The following is a 21,608-nucleotide window of genomic DNA, read 5'->3' as shown; positions in this document are numbered from 1 at the left end:
TAAATCTGACTTTATTTTTGTGGCAAGTGTTTTGTAATTTTGCTCATATAATTCCTGACTTTCCTTTGGTAGATAGATTCCCAAATATTTATGCTATCGACTGTTATTTTGAATGGAATTTCTCTTTGTATCTCTTGCTGTTGGATTGTGTTGGTAATGTATAAAAATGCTGAGGATTTGTGTGGATTTATTTTGTATCCTGCAACTTTGCTAAAGTTCTGAATTATTTCTAATAGCTTTTTAGCAGAGTCTTTGGGGTTCTCTAAGTATACCATCATGTCATCTGCAAAGAGTGACAGTTTGATTTCCTCTTTTCCTACTCTAATTCCTTGAATCTCTTTCTCGGCTCTTATTGCCAAGGCTAGAGTTTCTAGTACTATATTGAATAGTAATGGTGATAGTGGGCAACCTTGTTTCACTCCTGATCTTACAGGGAAAGGTTCCAGTAAAACCTAAAACTTTAAAAATAAATGTAATGCATAATGGAGGCAAAGGACTTGGGTTCAAAATGCTCCTCTGATACTTTTGACCTGCGTGATGTTGGGCAGTGAGGATTGTTTGAAAGGTCTAAATATGGCTAACTTGAAAAGAGAAAAAGATTTTGAGGCACATGATCCTCATTTTAAAACTTGTGACATATAGTCAAGGGGAAGAGAAATTCTGTTTTCCCCAGAAGATAGAAGACGAAACAATAAATAGAAGTCATAAGAGCTGGATTTAAGCTTAACCTAAGAGAATGTTCCTCATTATCAGAGCTGTGCAGAAATGGAGTGGGACCTGTGACTGGGGAGATAGTAGGCAATGCATCCTGAGAGCTTCAGAGACCAGGGGCTCACTTGTCAAGAGTGTTGTCTCAGATACCATAGCTTGTGTGAATTCTTTTACCTTGGAAAGAGGGTTGGAGGTAGAGGAAGAGGTGGCAGCAGTACAGATGCAGAAGAAAGAGCTCCCAAAGGTGGGATCGTGGCCAGAAAGGAGTGGCCCTCACAGATTTTCCCCTTCCCCTCCATCCTCACTGGGAGTCCCAAGAAAGTGACACTATGGTGAGGGGACCCTGGAATGGGGCCAAGCAGGGGATCAGACTGGTGGTGGATTGTGAGATAAGAGGACAGTAGTCTGGAGGCTTACACAGAAAGGACAGAACCCAAAGCAAATGCTTGATGCTACATACTGGGACAAAACCTTGCTCATGATCCCTCTCCGTCCTCCACTCTGTTTAGGTTGGGGTTGGTCTCCGTGCCTTATGCTTCCAGGTTGCTTCCAGCACTTCTGTTTTTCCTTTTAAAGAGGGAGAAACTGAGGCATAACAATGTTATGAACCTGAGGTCAAATAAGGAGGTATGATTAGCATTTTGTGCCCTCCAAACCCATTAATTGTTGGCAGAGGAGAAAAGTTTGGATGAATAGGCTTCAGGAAAAAAAATAATTCAAATAAAAAAACAATGCGAATTCTAAGCCAGGGACTTGACATTTCAATCTTGGCTCTTGCTGTGCTTGGGATTGGCCCTGGCCCTAGGACACAGTCTGCAAAGTGGAAAAATTCCCTTCCTGAAAGTGATCCATAAAAGCCCAGGTGGCAGATTTGGCCTGACAGTAATTCTGTGATTTGGACAGCAGCATGGCTGAAATGCTTACTGCAGATTGGCAATCTATCTGCCCCTCCACTGGTCCACAGGAGAGATGAGACCACCTGTCCTGTATCGCTGGGAGGCGATTTAGGAGGATGGAAACCTAGCAGAAGAGAAAGGACTCATTTTTTCCCAAAGCTATGAGCTTTACAGTCACTTCCAGCTCTGACATTCTATGTTCCAAGAGCCCTTTTGCATTAATGTTTTGTGTTCCGCTGCCCCTTTCAACTCAGACATTCTATGTTTTCATTCTAGCATTTAATGAGTGTAATGAATGTCCTTGGCCTGTGAAATTTTGTTCTCCAATTTGAATGAATCTGAGCACCGAGATCAGAACAGCTGACATCTGTACATCAGTTCAGCTGACACTGAGATCAGTTCAGATGAAACAAAAGGGAAATCAGCATTTCCAGGAGCAGGCAGGGCTTGCCAGGGTCATGGAGCTTCCAAAAGCACAGTGGCTGTCTAAAAATGCCAGTATGGATGACTCTGGTTCCTGCTAAACCTGTAAGTGGGGAGGGCCAGGTAGTGCTAGGGAGCAGAGAGAAATATGCATATAGGAAGAATAATATGAATAATTGTAGTCGTTTATCTGATACGCTAAGCTTTGCAAAGCATTTTGCATTTATTTCTTTTGTTGAATTTGCCACAAATTAAAATCCTGAGATACAGCATTCCTGGGTAATTAATAATCAATGTATTAATTAGCAATCATAGTCAGTAGTTTCTCTGTAACCAAAGAACCTAAGGGAGATCCTGGAATACCTTCTAAAAGAGGATTCCCCTGATAATGAAAATCAACCTTTGTTGATTGATGACCAAATGTGGTCTAATGGAGGGCACACGGGTTCCCTTCCTTCAGAGTGAAGGTTCTCCCACAATGGATTTTGTTTATATTCAAAATTGATGAGAATGTTCTTTGAGGACTCGGAGCATTCCCATTAGTCAGCCGTACCCTTCAGACAATGACTGACCTTAACAGAAGTTGAGCCTTTACAAAAAATAGAAAGGAAAAAGGTAGATTGCAATTAATAATTAGTTATTAATGCAATAGTACCATATTCTTCTGAATTTCATCTCATTAGATCCAGCTTAGTCTGTCAAGAGAAGTAGCTAGGAAGCCCCTCCAACCCTGGGATGGTGACTCATCTGTGACTGCCATGGGATATTGGAAGACATTGCTCTGGGGTCACCCAGATGTAGGCTGGGAGTTTCTTATGTTTTTATGTTCCCTGTAACTGCTTCTGAGGACCACGTCAGTACAAATTTCTCAACTAGAGCCCCATTCCTCTAGAAGAGGTGAATTCTATGACATGGTATCATGGTAAGGTGGAGGGACTGATGGCCGCCAAAGTGAAGGAAGTTGGTCTGAGGATCCTAGATTCAGAGTTAGAAGAGATCTTAAGACCATCTAATCCAGCCCCCTTATTTTACTGCTAAGGAAACTGAAGCCCAAAAAGCCAATTCTAAAGGTCACATAGCTAGTAAGTTAAAACTAGGATTTGATTTCAAGTCCCAAACTCTTTCCTCTATATTGTTTAAGGAAAATGCTCCTGGAGTAATTGTGCCATCATTCCTCCAGTCAGGGTATTTAGCTAGTTTACTAAAGAATGAGGGAGGATGGTTAACTCTGCCTGTTGTATACGGAAGAAAGGAACTAAATCAGTATTGTCATAGAAGCTCTGTGAAGAGCCTGGATTTTCCCTTTCCTGGGTATTTTGGGTGCTTTGTCAGGATGCTGACTTGCTAGAGGTGATGGAGGGCAAGGATGGAGTGGAGGGTATCTATGTCTGCTGACCCCCTAGATCATACAATCATAGAGGCTCTTGAGTCCAAACAGTTAATTTTATAAATGGGGAAACTGAGGCATGGTCCTGGATCATGCAGCTAGTGTCAGAGATGGGATCGGGATTGGTGTCATGGCTCTGCTTGGAACCCAATGTCACCTCTATGGGAGGTGATCAAACACTCTCCTCTAGGATTAGATAAACCCCTAATCCTACTCATCCTTTGGATGAGGAATAATCCCAAGGTAACAGATGTCATTTGTCTAAAATCTATACTAAGTGGCCTTTTTGTTCTTTTTAAAAATCTTTTTTAGTTTGGAAAACACTGGTATGTCTACATGACAAAAGCAGATGGTACGTATGATGTCAGCACCGTCCATGAACTCCTGCCTAGATCTTTTGGACCAGATGATCTGAAGAAGCCCAAGTAAAGCCTGACAATGGAGGTGTCCAACGGAGAGCCTTTTCAAGCACCTGTGCAGATTCCCTCTTAGAATTTTGCCATATCCTCATCCCCACTGCAACATGATATGACTTAATCCCAATGCTGCCTAGGTCGGAAGCAATGACTGCATCTCCTTTCAATCTAGAGACCTCTTTACTATTTATATTTGAAGTGCCTTGAATATACTGCCTAGTAATAATGGAAAGTACAGCAATCTGGAAGTCCAGAGACCTGTGTTGTGTTTCCAGCTCTGCCTCTAACTTCCTACGTGACCTCAGAGTAATCATTTAGACTCTGCAAACTTCAGTTTCTTTTATTATCAAATCAGAATGTTGGCCTAAATCAGGGATTCTTAAGTTTGTAGCCTAGACAGTCTGGAGAATGTTTTTAAATACACAAAATAAAATACATAGAACTGATTATATTGAAATAATAATAACAAATTTTTTTTTCTTTTTCAAAAACAACAAAAAAACGAGTTCACGGAGTCCAGGTTAAGAACCTTTGACCTAGGTAATCACAGTTTTCCAACTCAAACATTCTGTGATTTAAGGTCTATTTAAAAAATTATCCAAATCCTATTTTAATTCTCCATAGCTGGAACCAAAATAATCACCCTTTGGTGGCCAACGTTCTGATAATTGTGGCTGGAGCCATGGGGGCCAAAGTCACTGTGTATTCATGATTTAAGTCCAACTTCCTCTCTGGATGCTTTACCTCATACTCCATGGGCTCCCAGCCCAAACCAAAAGGTGTGACTCCTCCCCAAATGTCACTCAAACAACCCAAAATGTCATAACAACTAAGAAAGGACATAGACCTCTGATGTTTAAGTGACAAATGTTCTTTCTGGGTTGCTGTATAATTTGCATGGTATCGGTGCCATCCAATCTCAGACTTAAGAGGAAGATGATCCTCCATGGTCCTATCATTTCTTTTCCTGAATCCTTGATACAATATTCTTGGGGTATTAAATTATTAAAGTTAATGAAGTTACTATAAATATGATAGACACCCTCAACTAGCAAGGCCCAGGCCTTGCTCACCCCAATCCAAACCTAATTTAACCAATTTATTCATAAATCCAATAGAACAAGGATAACCAATAAGAAAAGCCTGATTATTGGCCTTCATCATCTTCTTCCAATGTATTATGTCACAGTCATTTCTTTTCCTGTGGATACCACAAAGCTACCTTCATATACTTGATTTTTTTTGTTTATTTTTGAGAGGCAATCAGAGGTTGTGACTTACCCAGGATCACACAGCTGGTAAGTATGTGAGGCTTAATTTGAACTCTGGTCCTCTGAGTCCAGGACTGGTGCTCTGTCCACTGGCACACAGCATAGGTCAGTTGAACCCCTATCCATAGTGAAATGACATCCAGCCAACCAAGATCTATATCTAATACCCAATACCAAGATAAGGTTGAAATGAGGTCATGATTTAGACATAAAGAGTGATACCAAAAGCAAATTAGAAAAACAAATAATCTAATAATAACAAATTTGTATTTCATAATGTACTTTAGTTTTTCTTTGGCCACAAAGTATATAATTTTGATTATATTTAAGTTTGTTTGTTTTTTTTTTTCCTGAGGCTGGGGGTAAGTGACTTGCCCAGGGTCACACAGCCAGGAAGTGTTAAGTGTCTGAGACCAAATTTGAACTCGGGTCCTCCTGAATTCAGGGCTGGTGCTCTATCCACTGAGCCACCTAGCTGCCCCTGATTATATTTAAGTTAAAAAGTTTTGCAATCACGATTAGAAATGAAGAAATAAACTGGAAAAAAATTTTACATCCAAATATTCTAATAAATGCCTCATTTTTAAGATATATTGAGAATCGGCTCAAATTTGTAAGAATTCAAGCCATTCTCCTATTGCTAAACAATCAAAGGATATGAACAGATGGAGATGGAGAAATTAAGAGCATTTCTAGTCATGAAAAAATGCTGTGAATCACTTGAACAGAGAAATGTAAATTAAGACAACTCTGAGGTACCATGACACACCTCTCATGTTGACTAAGGTGACAGGGAAAGATAATGATGAATGTTGGAGGCAATGTGGGAGAACTGGGACAATGATTTATTGTTAGAGTTATGAATTGATCCAACCATTCTGGAGAGCAATTTGGAACAATGCTCAAAGGGCTATCAAACTGTGCATACCAGCAGTGTCTCTACTGGGCTTGTGTCCCAAAGAATATAAAAACGGAAAAAGTACCCACATATGCAAAAATGTTTGTGACAGCTCTTTGTGTAGTGGCAAGGAACTGGAAACTGAGTGGATGCCCATCAATTGGAGAATGGCTGAATAAGTTATGGTATATGAATGTTATGGAATATTACATACTGTATAAAAAACATTCAGCAGGATGATTTTGGAGTGCCCTGGAAAGACCTACATGAACTGATGCTAAATGAAGTAGAACCAGGAGAACATTGTACACTGCAATAGCAAGATTATATGATTATCAACAGTGAGGTGATTTCAGGCCAATTCCAATAGATTTGTGATGGACAAAGCCATCTGCACCCAAAGAGAGGACTTTGGGAACTAAGTGTGGATCTCAATATAGTATTTTAACTTTTTTCTTGTTGTTTGCTTGCATTTTGTTTTCTTTTTTTTCCTTTTTGATTTGATTTTTATTGTGCAACATGATAATTGTAGAAATATGTATAGAAAAATTGCACATATTTAACATATTGGATAACTTGCCATCCAGTAAGTAATGGACAGTAAGGGGATAAGGGAAGAGAGAGGAACACAATGTTTTGCAAGGGTAAATGTTGAATTTTACTTATGCATATGTTTTGAAAACAAAAAGCTTTAATACTAAATAAAATTCAGAAAATAATGTCTGTTGTGATTTCATTGGTGAAGGGTTCTTTGAGTGAGGAGCTCCTCCTCCCAGTGCAGATTGGGATGCACTCTGCAACCTTTAGTCTTGCATTCGAGAAATCAACCCAGGGTTAAAGAGCTAGGATATGTCAGAAGAAAGATTGGAATCTTTCTGATGTAAGACAAGCTCTTTTTCTTCACTAGGGCTTCTTTAAAAACTATCTCAAGATAGTGATGTTAGTTCCTTAAGGGCTTGAATTATTCAGTAATTTTCTATTAACTGAAAATGTTAAAAAAAAAAAAAAAAAGAGAGAAGACGAGTCACATGTCCTGGCCTCTCCGAACAAATAATGCTACAAAGATTCTTGATAGTTATGCCCAAAGGGCAATCAAACTATACATACCCTTTGATCCAGCAATACCACTGGATTCTGGGGTATTGGGTCTGTGTCCTAAGGAAATCATAAAAATGGGAAAGGGTACATATGCAAAAATGCTTATAGCAGCTCTTTTTTGTGATGGCAAAGAATTGGAAATTGAGGGGATGCCCATCAATGACTGAGCGAGCTGTGATATACGAGTGTAATAAAATACTGTTGTGCTATAAGAAATGATGAGAGGGTCGATTTCAGAAATACTCAGAAAGATTTACATGCAGGGGCAGGGAGGTGGCACAGTGGATGGAGCACGGGCCCTGAAGTCAGGAGAACCTGAGTTCAAATTTGATCCCAGACACTTAACACTTCCTAAATGTGGGACCCTGGGCAAGTTACTTAACCCCAATTGCCTCAGGGGGGAAAAAAAGACTTAGCATGCACTGATGCAAAGTAGAATGAGTAGATGCAGGAGAGCATTGGACACATTAATAGCATCATTATGTTATTAGCTGTAAATGACTTAACTATTCTCATCAATACAATGATCCAAGATAATTTTGAAGGACTCATGATGGACAAATGTTAATAACATCCAGAAAAAAGAATAGATAGATTTCTAATGCAGATTGAAGCATATTATTTTCACTATTTTTTGCATGTGTGTGTATGTGTTTTCTTTTGGCCAGTTTCCTTTTTCGTTTTGACCTCACTAATAAGGAAATGTTTTACATAATTGCACATATATAACATTGAATTGCTTGCCATTTAGGAAGGAGGGAGGGAGAAAAGTTTGGAACTCAATATTTTGTAAAAAAAAAAAAAAACATAAAAAATTGTCTTTATACATAATTTGAAAAATAAAATACTATTTTTATGAGTGTTATTGGGTCTCTATTATTAGGTAAGTACATGCATATCCAACCCTAAGAACATGAGGGCACCATTGGCATTCCAGAGGGTACCACAAGATAATGATACAGTGTGACTTCCCAGGCCTTTGTCCCCTTCTGACAGGAGGTATTTTGCCTTTGTCTTAGGAGGTAATTCTGACCAAGTGTAAGCCCAACCCCTTCTGGACATGCTCCAGAAACCATTTGTATCAAAAGGGAATCCATCATTCTTGCACCAGGGTGAATCGAAGGGGCTGTTTGTTCTAGGTTGAGCCTTTGAACCATTATATCACCCAGCCAGGCTGCAGATACTTTACAAACCCCAGGAGGATTTCTGATCCCCTTCTCCATTTTGCAGTCCATTAACAGGTGTCTAAGTTTTCATATGGGACTATGAACATGGGACTGAGATAAAGGAAGGAATCTACTGAGATCTTAGCCATAACAGCATAGAGTGCTCTATAAGAGGCAAGTTTTCCTTTGGGTTCCCAGACATCAACCAAGTGCTAGACTGAAGCATAAAACCATCTGGAAGCTTTGTGTACTCTACATTCCTGCCAAACTACTGCATGCTGATGCCCAAACTTGGCATTCCATTACCCACCCCCAGTCCCGTGGCCCTCCTTTGCCTCTCCTTTTTCATCTCCACTTCCTTCAAGTATTTCTCTCTCTCTCTGTCTCTATCTATCTCTCTGTCTCTGTCTGTCTCTGTCTCTCTCTCTGTCTCTGTCTGTTTCTCTCTCTCCTGTCTCTGTCTCTGTCTTCTCTCTCTCTCCTTCTTTCTCTTTCTCTTTCTTTCTCTCTCTCTCCTCTGTCTCTGTCTGTCTGTCTTTTCTTCCTCTCTCTCTCTTTCTCATACACACACTCTTCACTTTCTCTTTCTTAATTTATTCAACCACTACCTATTGAACATTTTCTATGAACAACACAGAATAATATACGGAGAGTTGGGGGGAACCTCCAAGGCATCTAACCCAACCTGTACAGTTTATAGATAAAGAAACTGAGAACCAGGGAGATGAAATGATTAATCAGGAGCTGAAACGTTTGAGGTGGGAAGCCCTGTGGAAAGAGCTTACTTGTGTTTATTATTTTAACTATCAAGGTATAATAATTTATTGTAACATAGGGTATTTAAAGATGCTTATAACATTAATGCAAGTACAATTCATCATAGCAATGTGTCATACCTCTACCATGACACTAGGTCATGATTAGAACCTATCTGTATTCAAATTTGTGTTATTTGAAGTCATAAGTAAAATACGGTTCTTGGTTCTAACCCAATGGAAATACGAAGCATGAATTCAATAATGTGATCACCTCGGGAGATTCATTGTTGCACTAACTAGGACCTAGCTTTAGATGTAGCGTAATGGGAGATGTGCCATAGATGCCTAGGCTAGTCCATTTAACTCAGTTTATCTACTGGCAGCTAAAACATCTATTTTAAGAACTCATCCAGCCTGGACTCATCACTAGCTCTACATACCACTGTCCCTTTTTCTATCCCCTTACTCCCAGAACAAAATTCATCATTCTTGTATAGGCTTAAAATTGCATAAATGTTAAAATATGAACTATTTAAGGATGCTCTCTTTCTCTATCTGCCTCTATTTTTGTCTTTTTTCCTCATTCTGCCTATCTGTATTTTTCTCTGTCTCCCTGTCTTCTCTGACTCTGTCTCCTAATCTCCCTCTCTCCAACTTTTTTTCTTTCTCTTGGTCTCTCTGTCTCTCTTCTCCCTCTGTCTGTCTCTGTCTCTTTGTCTCTCTGTGTCTCTGTGTCTCTCTGTCTCTCTCTCTCTCTGTCTCTTTCTCTCTGTCTTGCTATCTCTGTCTCTTTATCTCTCTGTCTCTGTCTCTATCTCCCTTTGTCTATCTGTCTGTCTTTCTGTGTGACTCTCTGTCTCTCTCTCTGTTTTTCTCTCTCCCTCCCATTTCCTGTCTCCCTTTCCCCAATTTATCATGCATAGTATGAACTGTTTTCATATTACATGCTCCTAATCGGGGGATTTTTAACCTTAATAATGTCCTGCCCCACCTCAGCCATTCTGATGACCCTGTGGATTCTTCTCAGAAGACTGTCTTTAAATACATAAAACAAAATACAAAGACTCACAAAGGGAATCAATTAAATTGAAATGCAATTATCAACATATTCTTTTAAAAACAAGCTTACAGATTCCAAACTAAGAATGCCTTCAGGCTTAATAAAATATAAGTTCCCTGGACAGAGATTGGTTTGCTTTGTTTTTTAATATTCCCAGCACTTAGCATGGGGCTCTACATACTGTAGACCCTTAATAAATGCTTATTGGGCTGAATTGAGGCACAGCTTGCCCAAGGTAAATACAGATGATGAAGAGCCAAAAGTCTATCTACCACAGCATCCCGTTGCTTTAGGGCTAAAGAGGATTTAATAAGTTTTCTACTCATGCTCTCTCCCTTCCAGAACTGATCTAACTGTGCACCCGATAGCCAGTTAATATAATGAACTATTGACAATTACAAAAAATGCTGAGTGCTCAAGGGGCATTTTAATGGAAGCCTTCTGGAGACACATCACTTTAAACCAATGAAACAACTCTCAGCTGGGACGCCTTGAACTTTGGTTCACTGATGAGGGAAACAGTTTTTGAAGGTATGGAAAGGATGATGAGAGAAGGACCAATCATTCCCTTCAATCATGTTTGCTCTAGCTCACATGTCCCCTCCTACAGGAAGACTTTCCTGGTCTCCCTATTTGTATTTTCTTATCTGTATCATCATGTACTATCTTGCTCACGTCATAACTCCCAGTAGAGTATAAGCTCCTTGAAGGCGGGCTTGCACAGTACCTTAGGAAAGGGCTTAATGGATGCTTATTGAATATGATCAATGTAACCCTGATTCCAGAGGACCAATGGTGAAAAAATGCTCTCCACCACCTACTAAAGCAGTGATACATTTGCATGTGTGTGTATATGTTTTCTTTTGGCCGGTTTCCATTTTTGTTTTGACCTCACTAATAGGGAAATGTTTTACATAATTGCACATATATAACCTGATGAGATACATTTTTTAGATCCGGATAATATGAGAATGCATTTTGTTTAACTGCACTTATTTGTTAAAGGTGTTTTGTTTTTCTTTTTTCCAAGGGAGAAGGAATAAACGCTTAATAGTTCAAAAAAAGTAATTAAAAAATAAATGAATTCACCTCAATTCAGTTCAATTGAAACTGAGCAAGGCTGAGTTTTGACACTCAAGAGAGAATCCAAATGGACTATTAATCTCCTTGTCCCATTTCTATATCTGGGAACCCATAAATGGAGCTCACTGGGGGAGGGTCTCCCAGATGGATATATGGTTGTTGTTGCTATTCAGTCATTTCAGTCATCACCAACTCTTCATGTGAAATGCGCTAGAGAAGGAAACGCAAAAAACCGCTCCAGTATCTTTGCCAACAGTGGTGTCCACTAATTTCATTGAGTGAAGAGCTCGTGGATTCAGATTTTGTAGAGGAGAAACTGGAAGAGCAGGTACTAGCAGCACCAAGAATAGGACATTTAAAGCATCCATTTCTCCACCAGATTTGATGGTTCTTAGGCTTTAGGAAGCCTCCATTTGAACTTCAGCACTTGTGAGTTTTCTGGCCATAATAGGATAGAAAGAATGCTTCCAATCTTACTCTACCACTCCCAGAATTCTAAGAAACAAAACCTTTTAGTGAGAATTCAGCAAAGAATTTCTACATCTTTGGCTGACAGGATTGCCTCTACCAGCTACAAGTCCACTATTGTCAGAAGGTACTTTCTTCATTTTGAAGGAGGGCACCATTTAATTTGTATCTTTTCTGAAGGGTCTAATTACTCACTCCAACTTCATAGAACTCTCAACCATCCAGGAGCAACTGGCCAACCATGTCCTTCAGCAAGGGGCAATAGCATGTCTTCCCCAACGGAGTCAAAGCATATAAGCCCAGCTCTAAGGGACGAAGATTCCCCAGTCCAGCAGATCCTTACATTTTTATGTTTCCCATAATTACTTTTAGTGTTCTATTGGTAGAGAAGTCCCTCATGGGAAAATGAACTCACTAATACACAATGGGGTAGGAAACTGGTCCTACATTTCTGGAAACCAATTTGTAATTTTTTTGTTGTTCAGTCATTTCAGTCACATCCAGTTCTTTGTGAGACTTCCATGAATTGATGTAGAATAAAATGAGGAAAACCAGAATAACTATTTATCTTATAAAGACAAAATATTTTGAAAGACTTAAGAACTCTGATCAATAGAATGACTAACTATAATTCCAGAGGAATGATGATGAAACCTGCTACCTACTCCCTAACAGAGAGGTGACAGACTCAAGAGTGCAGACTGAGACAAATCTTTTTCTGTATAAGACCAATTCAGGGCTTTATTTTGCCTAACTATGAATATTATTTTAAGTGTATTATTTTTCTTTTTCCAGGGAGAAGGATGGGTAGGTGGAAGAGTGGAAAATTTTCATTAATTGAAAAAAATGAAAAAGAAGTTAGAAACATGACAGCTAAAAGAGCAAATCAACCTCAGCACTGCCCTTTTTAGGCTATACAGTATCAGGTTCAGAATATATAATGTTCCAGTGCTTCAGATTCTTCATCTGTGAAATGTGGATAATTATAGCCATCTTCCTTATTGGAATGTGGCTGAAGATTGCCCAATTATTAATGGCTACTGGTCTGAAAATAGCATCACAGGAAGATTTTTCAGGAGGCCCAGAATTTTGACCATAAGCTGGTAGAAACATTCTGATGTTTGAAGCTATGACTTTGAACTTGGAGAAAAATGCTCTTTATATATATGGAAATGTTTTCAAGAAATATCCTAATGAAGGTTCACTACAAATGTCATGAAGGAAGGAACTGTTGAAAGGAAAGGAAATGTTTAAAAAATATTCAGCAATAAAGCTGCCTAAAATACATTTTTTTGAGAAAGACATTCAAAAAATAAAAGCTTTATTTACATGCATCTCTTTTTCCTTTAGATGAGGAGATTCCTATTTCAGCATGATAACTAGGAGCACCTGGGACCCCTTATTTGTTAGAAAGTTGGAGGGCCCATAATCCGTTTTTTATTTCAAGAAGGCCATGCTAGCTCTGCTGCCAATAGATGGCTTGGATTCATTTCCCCTCCTCTCCCTATCATGAGTTCATTCAGCCACCACTTCACTGCCCAACCACTCCTCTCTACCGTTCTTTAGAGGACTGACACTATTGACACTAAGGAATTAGTCAAAATAATTTCCTAAACTCTTTGTCCCTGGAATAGTGTATGGCCTTCAGAAAGAGATAAATGGGGGCTCTTTTATCTTCTGCCCCAGAGTACTGAGTGCTAGGTTCTGGGTATCACATAGATAAGCCCCAGAAGAAAATGAACAAGCCAATGAAAGGACTGAAGAATATACCATAGGAGAACTGGTTGAAGAAACTGGGAATGCTTAGTACAAAAAAAATTAGAGAGGTTATGATGGCTGTTTTCAACAGTTATCAAAATCCCAAATCACTCAGGACTTGGATGCTTTGCCACAAATGACTCCAATGATATATTTCATTCAATTTCATCTCTGCAGGGTTTTGCCCTTAAAAGATTCAAGCTGAGAAGAATTCCCAAAAGGACAGGCTCTGTCCTTTGTGTCCTCTGAGTGTGTGAATGGAGAGCAATGGTAAATAAAGCTAAAAAATTGAAATAGAGCCAGGCTAAAGAGGGTCTTGAGTGCTAGATTGAGGAGTCTGTATTTTAGTCAAAAGGTAATAGAGAGCCACTGAGGATTCTTTGCGCAGTAGAATAGCCTGGCATTGTGGAAACACCATCCACTAGGGTCTCTCCTGTGTAAAATGGACTAGTTTTTCTCAAAATGTAGGGAAGCTAGGGAGAAGCTAGTGGCACAGTGGATAGAGACAGACTGTGAAATCGGGAGGACCTGAGTTCAAATCCCACCTCAGACACTTAAGACTTCCTAGCTATATGACCCTGCTGGAGTCACTTAACCCCAGTTGCTTTGCAAGAAAATAAATAAATTAAGGAGTGACTAGGGTTCTGGAGAGAATTAGAATAGAAGCCAGAGCACTACCAGAAGCACTACTATTCAATGAAATAATAGAAAATGCCATAGAAGATTGGCTGAAGAAATAGTGATTTAATGTGAAGAAAAAGATTTAGAGATAACATGGTAACTGTCTTCAAGCTTTTGAAGGTCTGTTCTAAAATATATATATATATATATATATATAAAACAACAATTAGTATGTCTATGGTACTTTGAAATTTGCAAAGTGCTTTACAAATATCTCATTTGATACCCCACAAGGTAGGTAGTTATTACCCCTAGTTTGCCATTAAAGAAACTAGGTCAAAGAGAGGAAAAATGACTTGCCATGGATCATGCAGCTTGTAAATGTCCAAGTTCAGATATGAATTTAGGTCTTCTTAACTCTAAGATCCAGAGCTTGCCACCTGTTTTCCATTCTACTTGGAGACTAAAAACAATAGATGGGAAATGCAAAGAAGCAGATTTGTAAGGATAATAAGCTGCCTAACAGTTGGAGCTGTGTTAAGGTTAATGTACTACTCAAGAAGAAATGGGTTTTTCTCCATTTAACACTATTGGTCTAAGGATGGATAATGACTTGTAGGGGATTTTGTGGAATTCTTAGGTACAGGTGGATAAAGTGGCTTCTCAGATCTTAGAGTCTGTGATTCTGAACAGAGAAGTGAAGGGCTGAGTCTTAAAATCATAGATTTAAACCTGAGACTTGGAGACTGTTTAGTCCAATCCCTTCATTTTGCAAATAACAAAACAAGCCCAGAAAGATGAAGTGTCTTGCTAAAAGTCCCAAGGTCAATAAGTGACCTTGATGTGATAAGAGACCAATTAATAAAATAAACATCAATTAAGCACCTGCTATGTTCCAAGCAGTATGGTTAAAAACTGGAAGATCTCCTGACTCCAAATCCACCACTCTTTGCACTCTACCATGGTTTATCAATGAAAAGGAGATCAATTATATGGCTGAAGCATGAAAGAAACAAGATTTGAGCAATTTAGAAATATCTCCATTCTAAGTGTTCTTATGGACTATTTCTGTTTGACCCATGGTGGAGCCTTTCAAGATCATATTGGTCTAATCCCCCACAATCTGACCCCAATGTATGGGTCATTTTACTCCTCTGAGCACAAAGGATAACCAACTAACCATAGTTTGAAGGGAGAGCAGGTCAGATCTGACCTGAACATATTTATGCTCAGGAACAACTGAGCATATTTATAAATAACAGGAAAAAGAACCATTAGAAAGGAAGAGATTGAAGATGAAGAAAAAGAATGATCAATGGAGCAAGATCCAGGAGGAGAAAAGAAATAGGTTCACCATTTAGAGGATCACCCTTCAGCATCATCAATCAACCCACAAACATTTATCAAGTTCCTTCTAAGTGCCAGTCACTGTCCAAGATACTGAAAAAACAAAGAAAAATGGTGGGGGGATCCCTGTCTTCAAAGAGCTTACATTCCACCAAGGGAAGTCAGTGTCAGAGAACACAGAGTTAAATTGTCCCCCTTACGCCCTCTCAGTTCCTCTTAAACCTTTCTGAACTCTTTGAAAGGACTCCCAAGTCATCAAAGTCACTTCTCACCTGAATATCCCTTCTATGCTGTTCTCCCTTCATGGGTGAGTTCCTCCTCGAGCCTCATTTTGTTTGTTTTTCAACTTTTTTTTATTAAAGCTTTTTAATTTTCAAAAGATATCCATAAATAATTTTTCAACATTAACCCTTACAAAACCTTGTGTTCCAATCTTCCCCCCTCCTCTAGATAGCAAATAATGCAATATATGTTGAAAATGGTAAAAATATGTGTTAAGCCCAATATATACATACATATTTATACAATTATCTTGCTGCACAAGAAAAATCAAATCAAAAAGGAAAAAAAAAACATGAGAAAGAAAATAAAATGCAAGCAAACAATAACAAAAAGAGTGAGAATGATGTGTTGTGGTCCACAGACAGTTCCCATTGTCCTCTCTCTGGGTGTAGATGGCTCTCTTCATCACAAAAATCATTGGAACTGGTCTCAATCATCTCATTGTTGAAGAGGGCCACGTCCATCAGAATTGATCATCATCTAGTCTTGTTGTTGCCGTGTACAACGATCTCTGGTTCTGCTCACTTCACTCAGCATCAGTTCCTGTAAGTCTCTCCAGGCCTTTCTGAAATCATTCTTCTGGTCATTTCTTACAGAACAATAATATTCCATAATATTCATATACCATAACTTATTCAGCCATTCTCCAATTGATGGGCATCCATTCAATTTCCAGTTTCTAGCCACTACAAAGAGGGCTGCCACAAACATTTTTGCACACGTGGGTCCCTTTCCCTCCTTTAAGATCTCTCTGGGATACAGGCCCAGTAGAAACACTGCTGGGTCAAAGGGTAAGCACTGTTTGACAGTCCTTTGGGCACAGTTCCACATTGCTTGGAGCCTCCATTTTGGAGGGGGGCCCAGGCCAGCAAACATTCATTTTCCCTTTTCTTGTGCTTCTGACTTTTCGGTCTCCAATGTCATGCTCCTGTGTGGGTCCCTTCCCCTCCCTCTTTCTTTATGTCTTATCTTTCCTATTAGATTATAGGCTCCTTAATGGAGGCCAGAAATTGAGGTCAGAAAAACTGGCTTTCTTTTTTCTTATATTTGTACCTCCAGCACTTACCACAGCACCTGGAACATGGTCATAAACGCTTCATGCTTTGTCTTGCTTTTTAATCTAGGATGGTGATTTTGTGACAGTCTCAAACATCTTGTTCAAAGTCTTCCTAAGCAGAGCGGTCAGGTTGGCCCAGAAAGTGTCACCATCGCCGAGCACAGCTGCCACTCAGGGAGCCTGCTGATTACACCAGAAGCTTGTTCTCAGACACTCTCTTCCATCATAGTCACTGGAGTCACGAAATCATGTCGAGGAGACCCAGAATTATCCAAGCAGTTTTATTAAGCCTGCAAAGTTCCAGCTAAAAACCACGGGGAACAAATGTACTGTGCAAACATAACCCTGTCCAACTTCCCCTCTTGATTCGGTAGCTAAAAATTTGCAAATCTCATCTCCTTCCCCTAGAATTGTGTTACCCCTCCTCCTTCCTGACCCCTCCCCAAATGGCATTCAAACATTAGGCCCATCTACCCCACTTTGTTTCCTGTGAGTTACACAATCTTATATGATTAGTCCAAGCTCCAGCTAAGGGGGAAGGAGGAGGAAGAGAGCATCCATTATCCTGGCAATGGTCCTTTAAAAGCTATTGGTGCCTTAGTTGATCATCTAGCTATTTTGACCTGGTTTCTGTTGATTTTGTGTTCTTGGGTTTATTAACTGACAAATCCTACATGTCAGTCCCAAGGACAAAGAATCTTCATCTCTTCCATATGTCCCTTCTGCTCTTGCATCCTTGAGATGATATATCCTTAAAGATAAATATAATAATATTTAATAACAATATAAATATAATAAGTTTACTGGGAAGGACCCACTACTTTCAAGTCTAAATCCAAGTCAGCCCCTGCTCAGGCCTTATATGCCTCAGCCCCTAGCCACTTTAACCCCTATTTTGACCACTTTAACAGTTCCTTTCTGCTCTCAGAGTGTGACTTGGTTCAAGGCAACTGGTTGACAAAGTGGATAGAAAGTTGGATTTGGAGTCAGGAAGTCCAAAATTCAAATTCTGTCTCTGATACTTATTGAGGGTTTAAGCACATGCTCTGAATGACTTAGTAGTCCTGAACAGGTCCGTTAATCTGTCAGCCTCAGTTTCCTCTTTTGTAAAATAAGAGGGATGGGGTATGGTGGCCTTTGAGATCCCTACCAGTTCTGTGAATTTAGTAAACACTTCACTTTGCAAGGTATTTTGCTCAGTACTGGAGATACAAAGAAAAATTAAGCAGCCTCTGTCCTCAATAAGCCTGTGTCTTACCAGAAGGATAGACCATGTACAAAGATAACCATGTAACTGCTTCCCCTCCATCTGGTGAAGTCTTCCTAAGGGGCATCCCAAAGATGCTGAGGGAATGGAGACTATATATAATGGAGACTTCAGAGAGTTCAAGGACACATGTTGGATGGAAGGAAGGCATTAAGATAAAAGGTTTTGAGAGATGAGCACAAACTTGTAAATGCCTACTGGGAGCACTGAGCCACAGAATTACGTAATCTTAGAGATCTCTGAAAGCAGACTTCACTGAAAATATAATGGAGTCATGTCACAAGCACATTTAACTTATGGGAATTAAAAAAAATTAAATTAAAAATTTAAATTAAATTAAATTTAAAAAATAAAAAAAACTTATGGGAATTCAACTATGCATTTGGGTGGGAGGTGGGAAAAGAAAGAGAAAAAAGAGGAGGAGGAGTGGGAGGAAGAAGAAGAGGGAGAAGGGGAGAAGAAAGGGGGAGGACACAGAGAAAGAAAGGGAGGGAGGAGAGGAGAGAAAGAGGAAGAAGAGAATGGGAAAAATAAGCAGAGTCAGACACTGACAGAGACAAAGAGATAAAGAGAGATAGATATAGAGTCAGGGAGAGAGACAAAGACAGACACAGACACACACATAGAGAGATGCAGAGAGTCAGACAGAAAGGAGGGAAGGAGAGAAGAGGGGAGACTATGCATAAGGACTTCTTTTTAACACTTTACTTTCACTCTATCCAACACAATCCCTCACCCCTACCAGTCCCCTATGTGCCATCTTGCTCTCTTCCACACTCCATATCATATCCAAGATCTTCAAGCCTCCAAGGTGGACAGCCAGCAGTATATCATAATGCCATAGGAAAGTGAAGCTGCTAAGCCAAATTTCAATCTTTGGAATAAGGAAGAATCAACAGTAAGGGTTGAATCGCTGGAGCTAAGGTAAATGAAGTGTCCCATCCTATAAATGGTGCTCTGTGTTTGCCCAAGTGATTCCCATCTTCTAGCCTCCTTCCCTCTGGTTCCCTTGAACTAAGGTTATAGTTAGGTACACTGAGGTGGAAGGAATTGCAACAATAGTGTTGAGGGCTTCTGAAAAGGTGATTTACACAGGTGATTCAGGGGACTCCTGAGAAGCCAGGACCCTTAATTTTCACTCTATACACAGACTCCAAAACCTCACCTCAGGAAGATGTGTCTTCACCCTACAATATAGCCATGGAAGGGAGAGCCAGATAAGGTGTGTCTCTACTCCACAATCACAGAAGGGAGAGCCCTAATGCCTTGGGGGACCAGAGCCCATCCTTGGAAGGATACTGCCTAAGAGGCAGAAGTGAAGGAGTATGTTCTAAGCATAGAATAATAACCTTTGCAAAGGCCTGGGGACAGATAATGGAGTATCAAGTTCACAGGTGAGCCCTTTTGCCTGAAATGCTGAGTTCATGAAACGGAGAAATTTTAAATAAAGACTGGAAAGGTGATTACTGAGAACTTTCAGTATCGGATATCTAAGGACTTTATAGCTTACCCGGATGGGAATAGGGATTTGGGAATAGGAAGCTTTCTGAGCAGAAGAGTGTTCTGGTCAGATGTACGTCTTAGATGTGGAATAGGGAAAGACGAGATCAGAAAGCCACTGTAAGAGTCCAGGTAAGAGGGGACAGCTAGGTGGTACAGTGGATAGAGCACCAGCCCTGAGTTCAAATGTGACTTCAGACACGGAACACTTCCTCGCTGTGTGACCCTGGTCAAGTCACTTAACCCCAATTGCTTCAGCAAAAAAAAAAAAAAAAAAAAAAAAGAGTCCAGGTGAGAGATAATGAGATCTGAATCAGAGCAGCAGCAATGTTGAGAATTCCTCCCTTTGGGGAGGCAGTAGGGAGTGTGGGGTGGGGGGAGGACAGACTACTTTCTACTTGCCCTGTTTCAGAATTCCCCCCCTTTGTGTTTGTGCCTAGGTTTCCTCATCATTATTCCATATATTTAGGCCTATTCTGAGAGCCTTTCTAATTATAAACCTCTCAGTACATCCTGTCTTACAGACACTGGGCTCTAACTTATTTCCACCAGTTTGGATTTCCATTTTGAGTTCTTGGGAGAGCTACTGTTATTTGTCTCTGTAGAAAGAACTGGGCACTTCAGCAGGGCTGGTTAACTCCTCTTGCTTTCTAGATCTTTAGATCCCTCGGACTCTTGGTCCACATTACGAGCTGAACTTTCAGGCTTTTAGGCTTGTGCTCTCGCTCTTCTCTATCCTTGACAAGAAGACAATTTGGGCTTGCTTACCTGGTTCTTAGGAGCCACCCAGTCCTCCTCCAGGAGAATGTAAACTTCTTGAGGGGAGGATCTGTCCAGACCAAAGCTTCTTAAATTGTGGGTTGTGACCCAATATGGGTCAGGTAACTGAATACGGGAGTGGTGAAATTATAATTTATTATCAGTAAATATTTGATTTGTATATATATATATATATATATGTATATATATATATATATATATATATGTATATATGTATATATGTATATATGCAGGGTCATAAAAAATTTTCTTGGGCAAAAAGGGATTACGAGTGGAAAAAAATCCCTACTCTAGACCACTCCTATCTTTGTTTCCCATCCCTGAGCACAGTACCAAGCACAGAGCAGGCGCTTGAGGGGGGAGGAGAGAGCAAATAGATCGGGACTCAGAAAACCCAGGTTTGAATCCTTATTTTTTTTCACTTACTGGTTCTGTGATCATGGTCAAGTCAAATTCCCTGCCTTTACTTGTAAAATGAGGTTCACTAGGTAGCACAGTGCACGGAGACTGGGCCAAGTTCAAATCCAAAGCTAAGATACCTATTAGCTGGGCGTTCATGGGCAACTCATGTGATCCCTGTTTGCCTGAATTTTTTTTTAAGGTTGTTAATGAAGATCAAATGAGATAATAATTGCAATGAGTTTAGCACATAGTAGGTACTTAATAAATGCTTATCCATTATTCCATTCCCTGGTCTCTGATCCTGGTCTGTAGCACTTTCCACAAGGAAGAAAGTATCTCTCCCAATCTCACTGCCCACCCTCACCCCATCCCTCGTTTTTTTTTGTTTTTTTTTTTTAGTCTGAATCTGTGATTTCATTAATATGAATAACTCCTAGTGGGAAACTGCCTCCATCAATGTAGAACGATAATTTATCTATAAATTCAGTTCTTGAAGACTTGCCTAGAGGGCCTGGCTAGCCATGGTCACGCTAGTAAAAAACAGCTAGTATGAATTAAAGACAGGGCTTAAATCCAGGTTTTCTTGCCTCCAGGACTGACCCTTCATCTACCCGGTCCCATTTGATGATGAAACTGAACTTCAGAGAGGGAACCAACGTGCCCACTCTCCCACAATCAGTAAGTGTCAGAGCCGGAATTGAACCCTGGTTTCATGGCAATGAGGGCAACATTGCTTCTGTCATATTATGGGGACTCTCGATTATCATCCCGGCATTTAAGAAATAACTCTAATGTATTTCTGAGTGTCAAAGAGGTCTACTCTTGTCTTCCTGTGAGCCACACATGTTATGAGGCACTATGTAATTCCAACATGAAAGATAATCATGAGAACATGCATTTATCCGGCTCTTTAAAGCTAAAGAGCCTCTCCCATCTTTTGAGCCTCTTGGAGGCAAATG

General features: G+C 39.8%; 1 protein-coding gene across 1 annotated transcript in view; it reads left to right on the top strand.

The window, feature by feature from the left end:
• Positions 1-6,721, top strand: part of CDA (cytidine deaminase) — a 31,357-nt gene extending 24,636 nt beyond the window's left edge. The window contains exon 4 of the mRNA XM_074306027.1: positions 3,730-6,721. Coding sequence (XP_074162128.1) covers positions 3,730-3,846 — 117 coding nt within the window. The 3' untranslated portion in view covers positions 3,847-6,721. The remainder of the gene's footprint in view (positions 1-3,729) is intronic.
• Positions 6,722-21,608: the final 14,887 nt, after the last annotated feature.

This window comes from Sminthopsis crassicaudata, chromosome 3 (genome assembly GCF_048593235.1).
Source record: "Sminthopsis crassicaudata isolate SCR6 chromosome 3, ASM4859323v1, whole genome shotgun sequence".
Lineage (NCBI taxonomy): Eukaryota > Metazoa > Chordata > Mammalia > Dasyuromorphia > Dasyuridae > Sminthopsis > Sminthopsis crassicaudata.
This window is presented reverse-complemented; position numbering and strand designations above follow the sequence as displayed.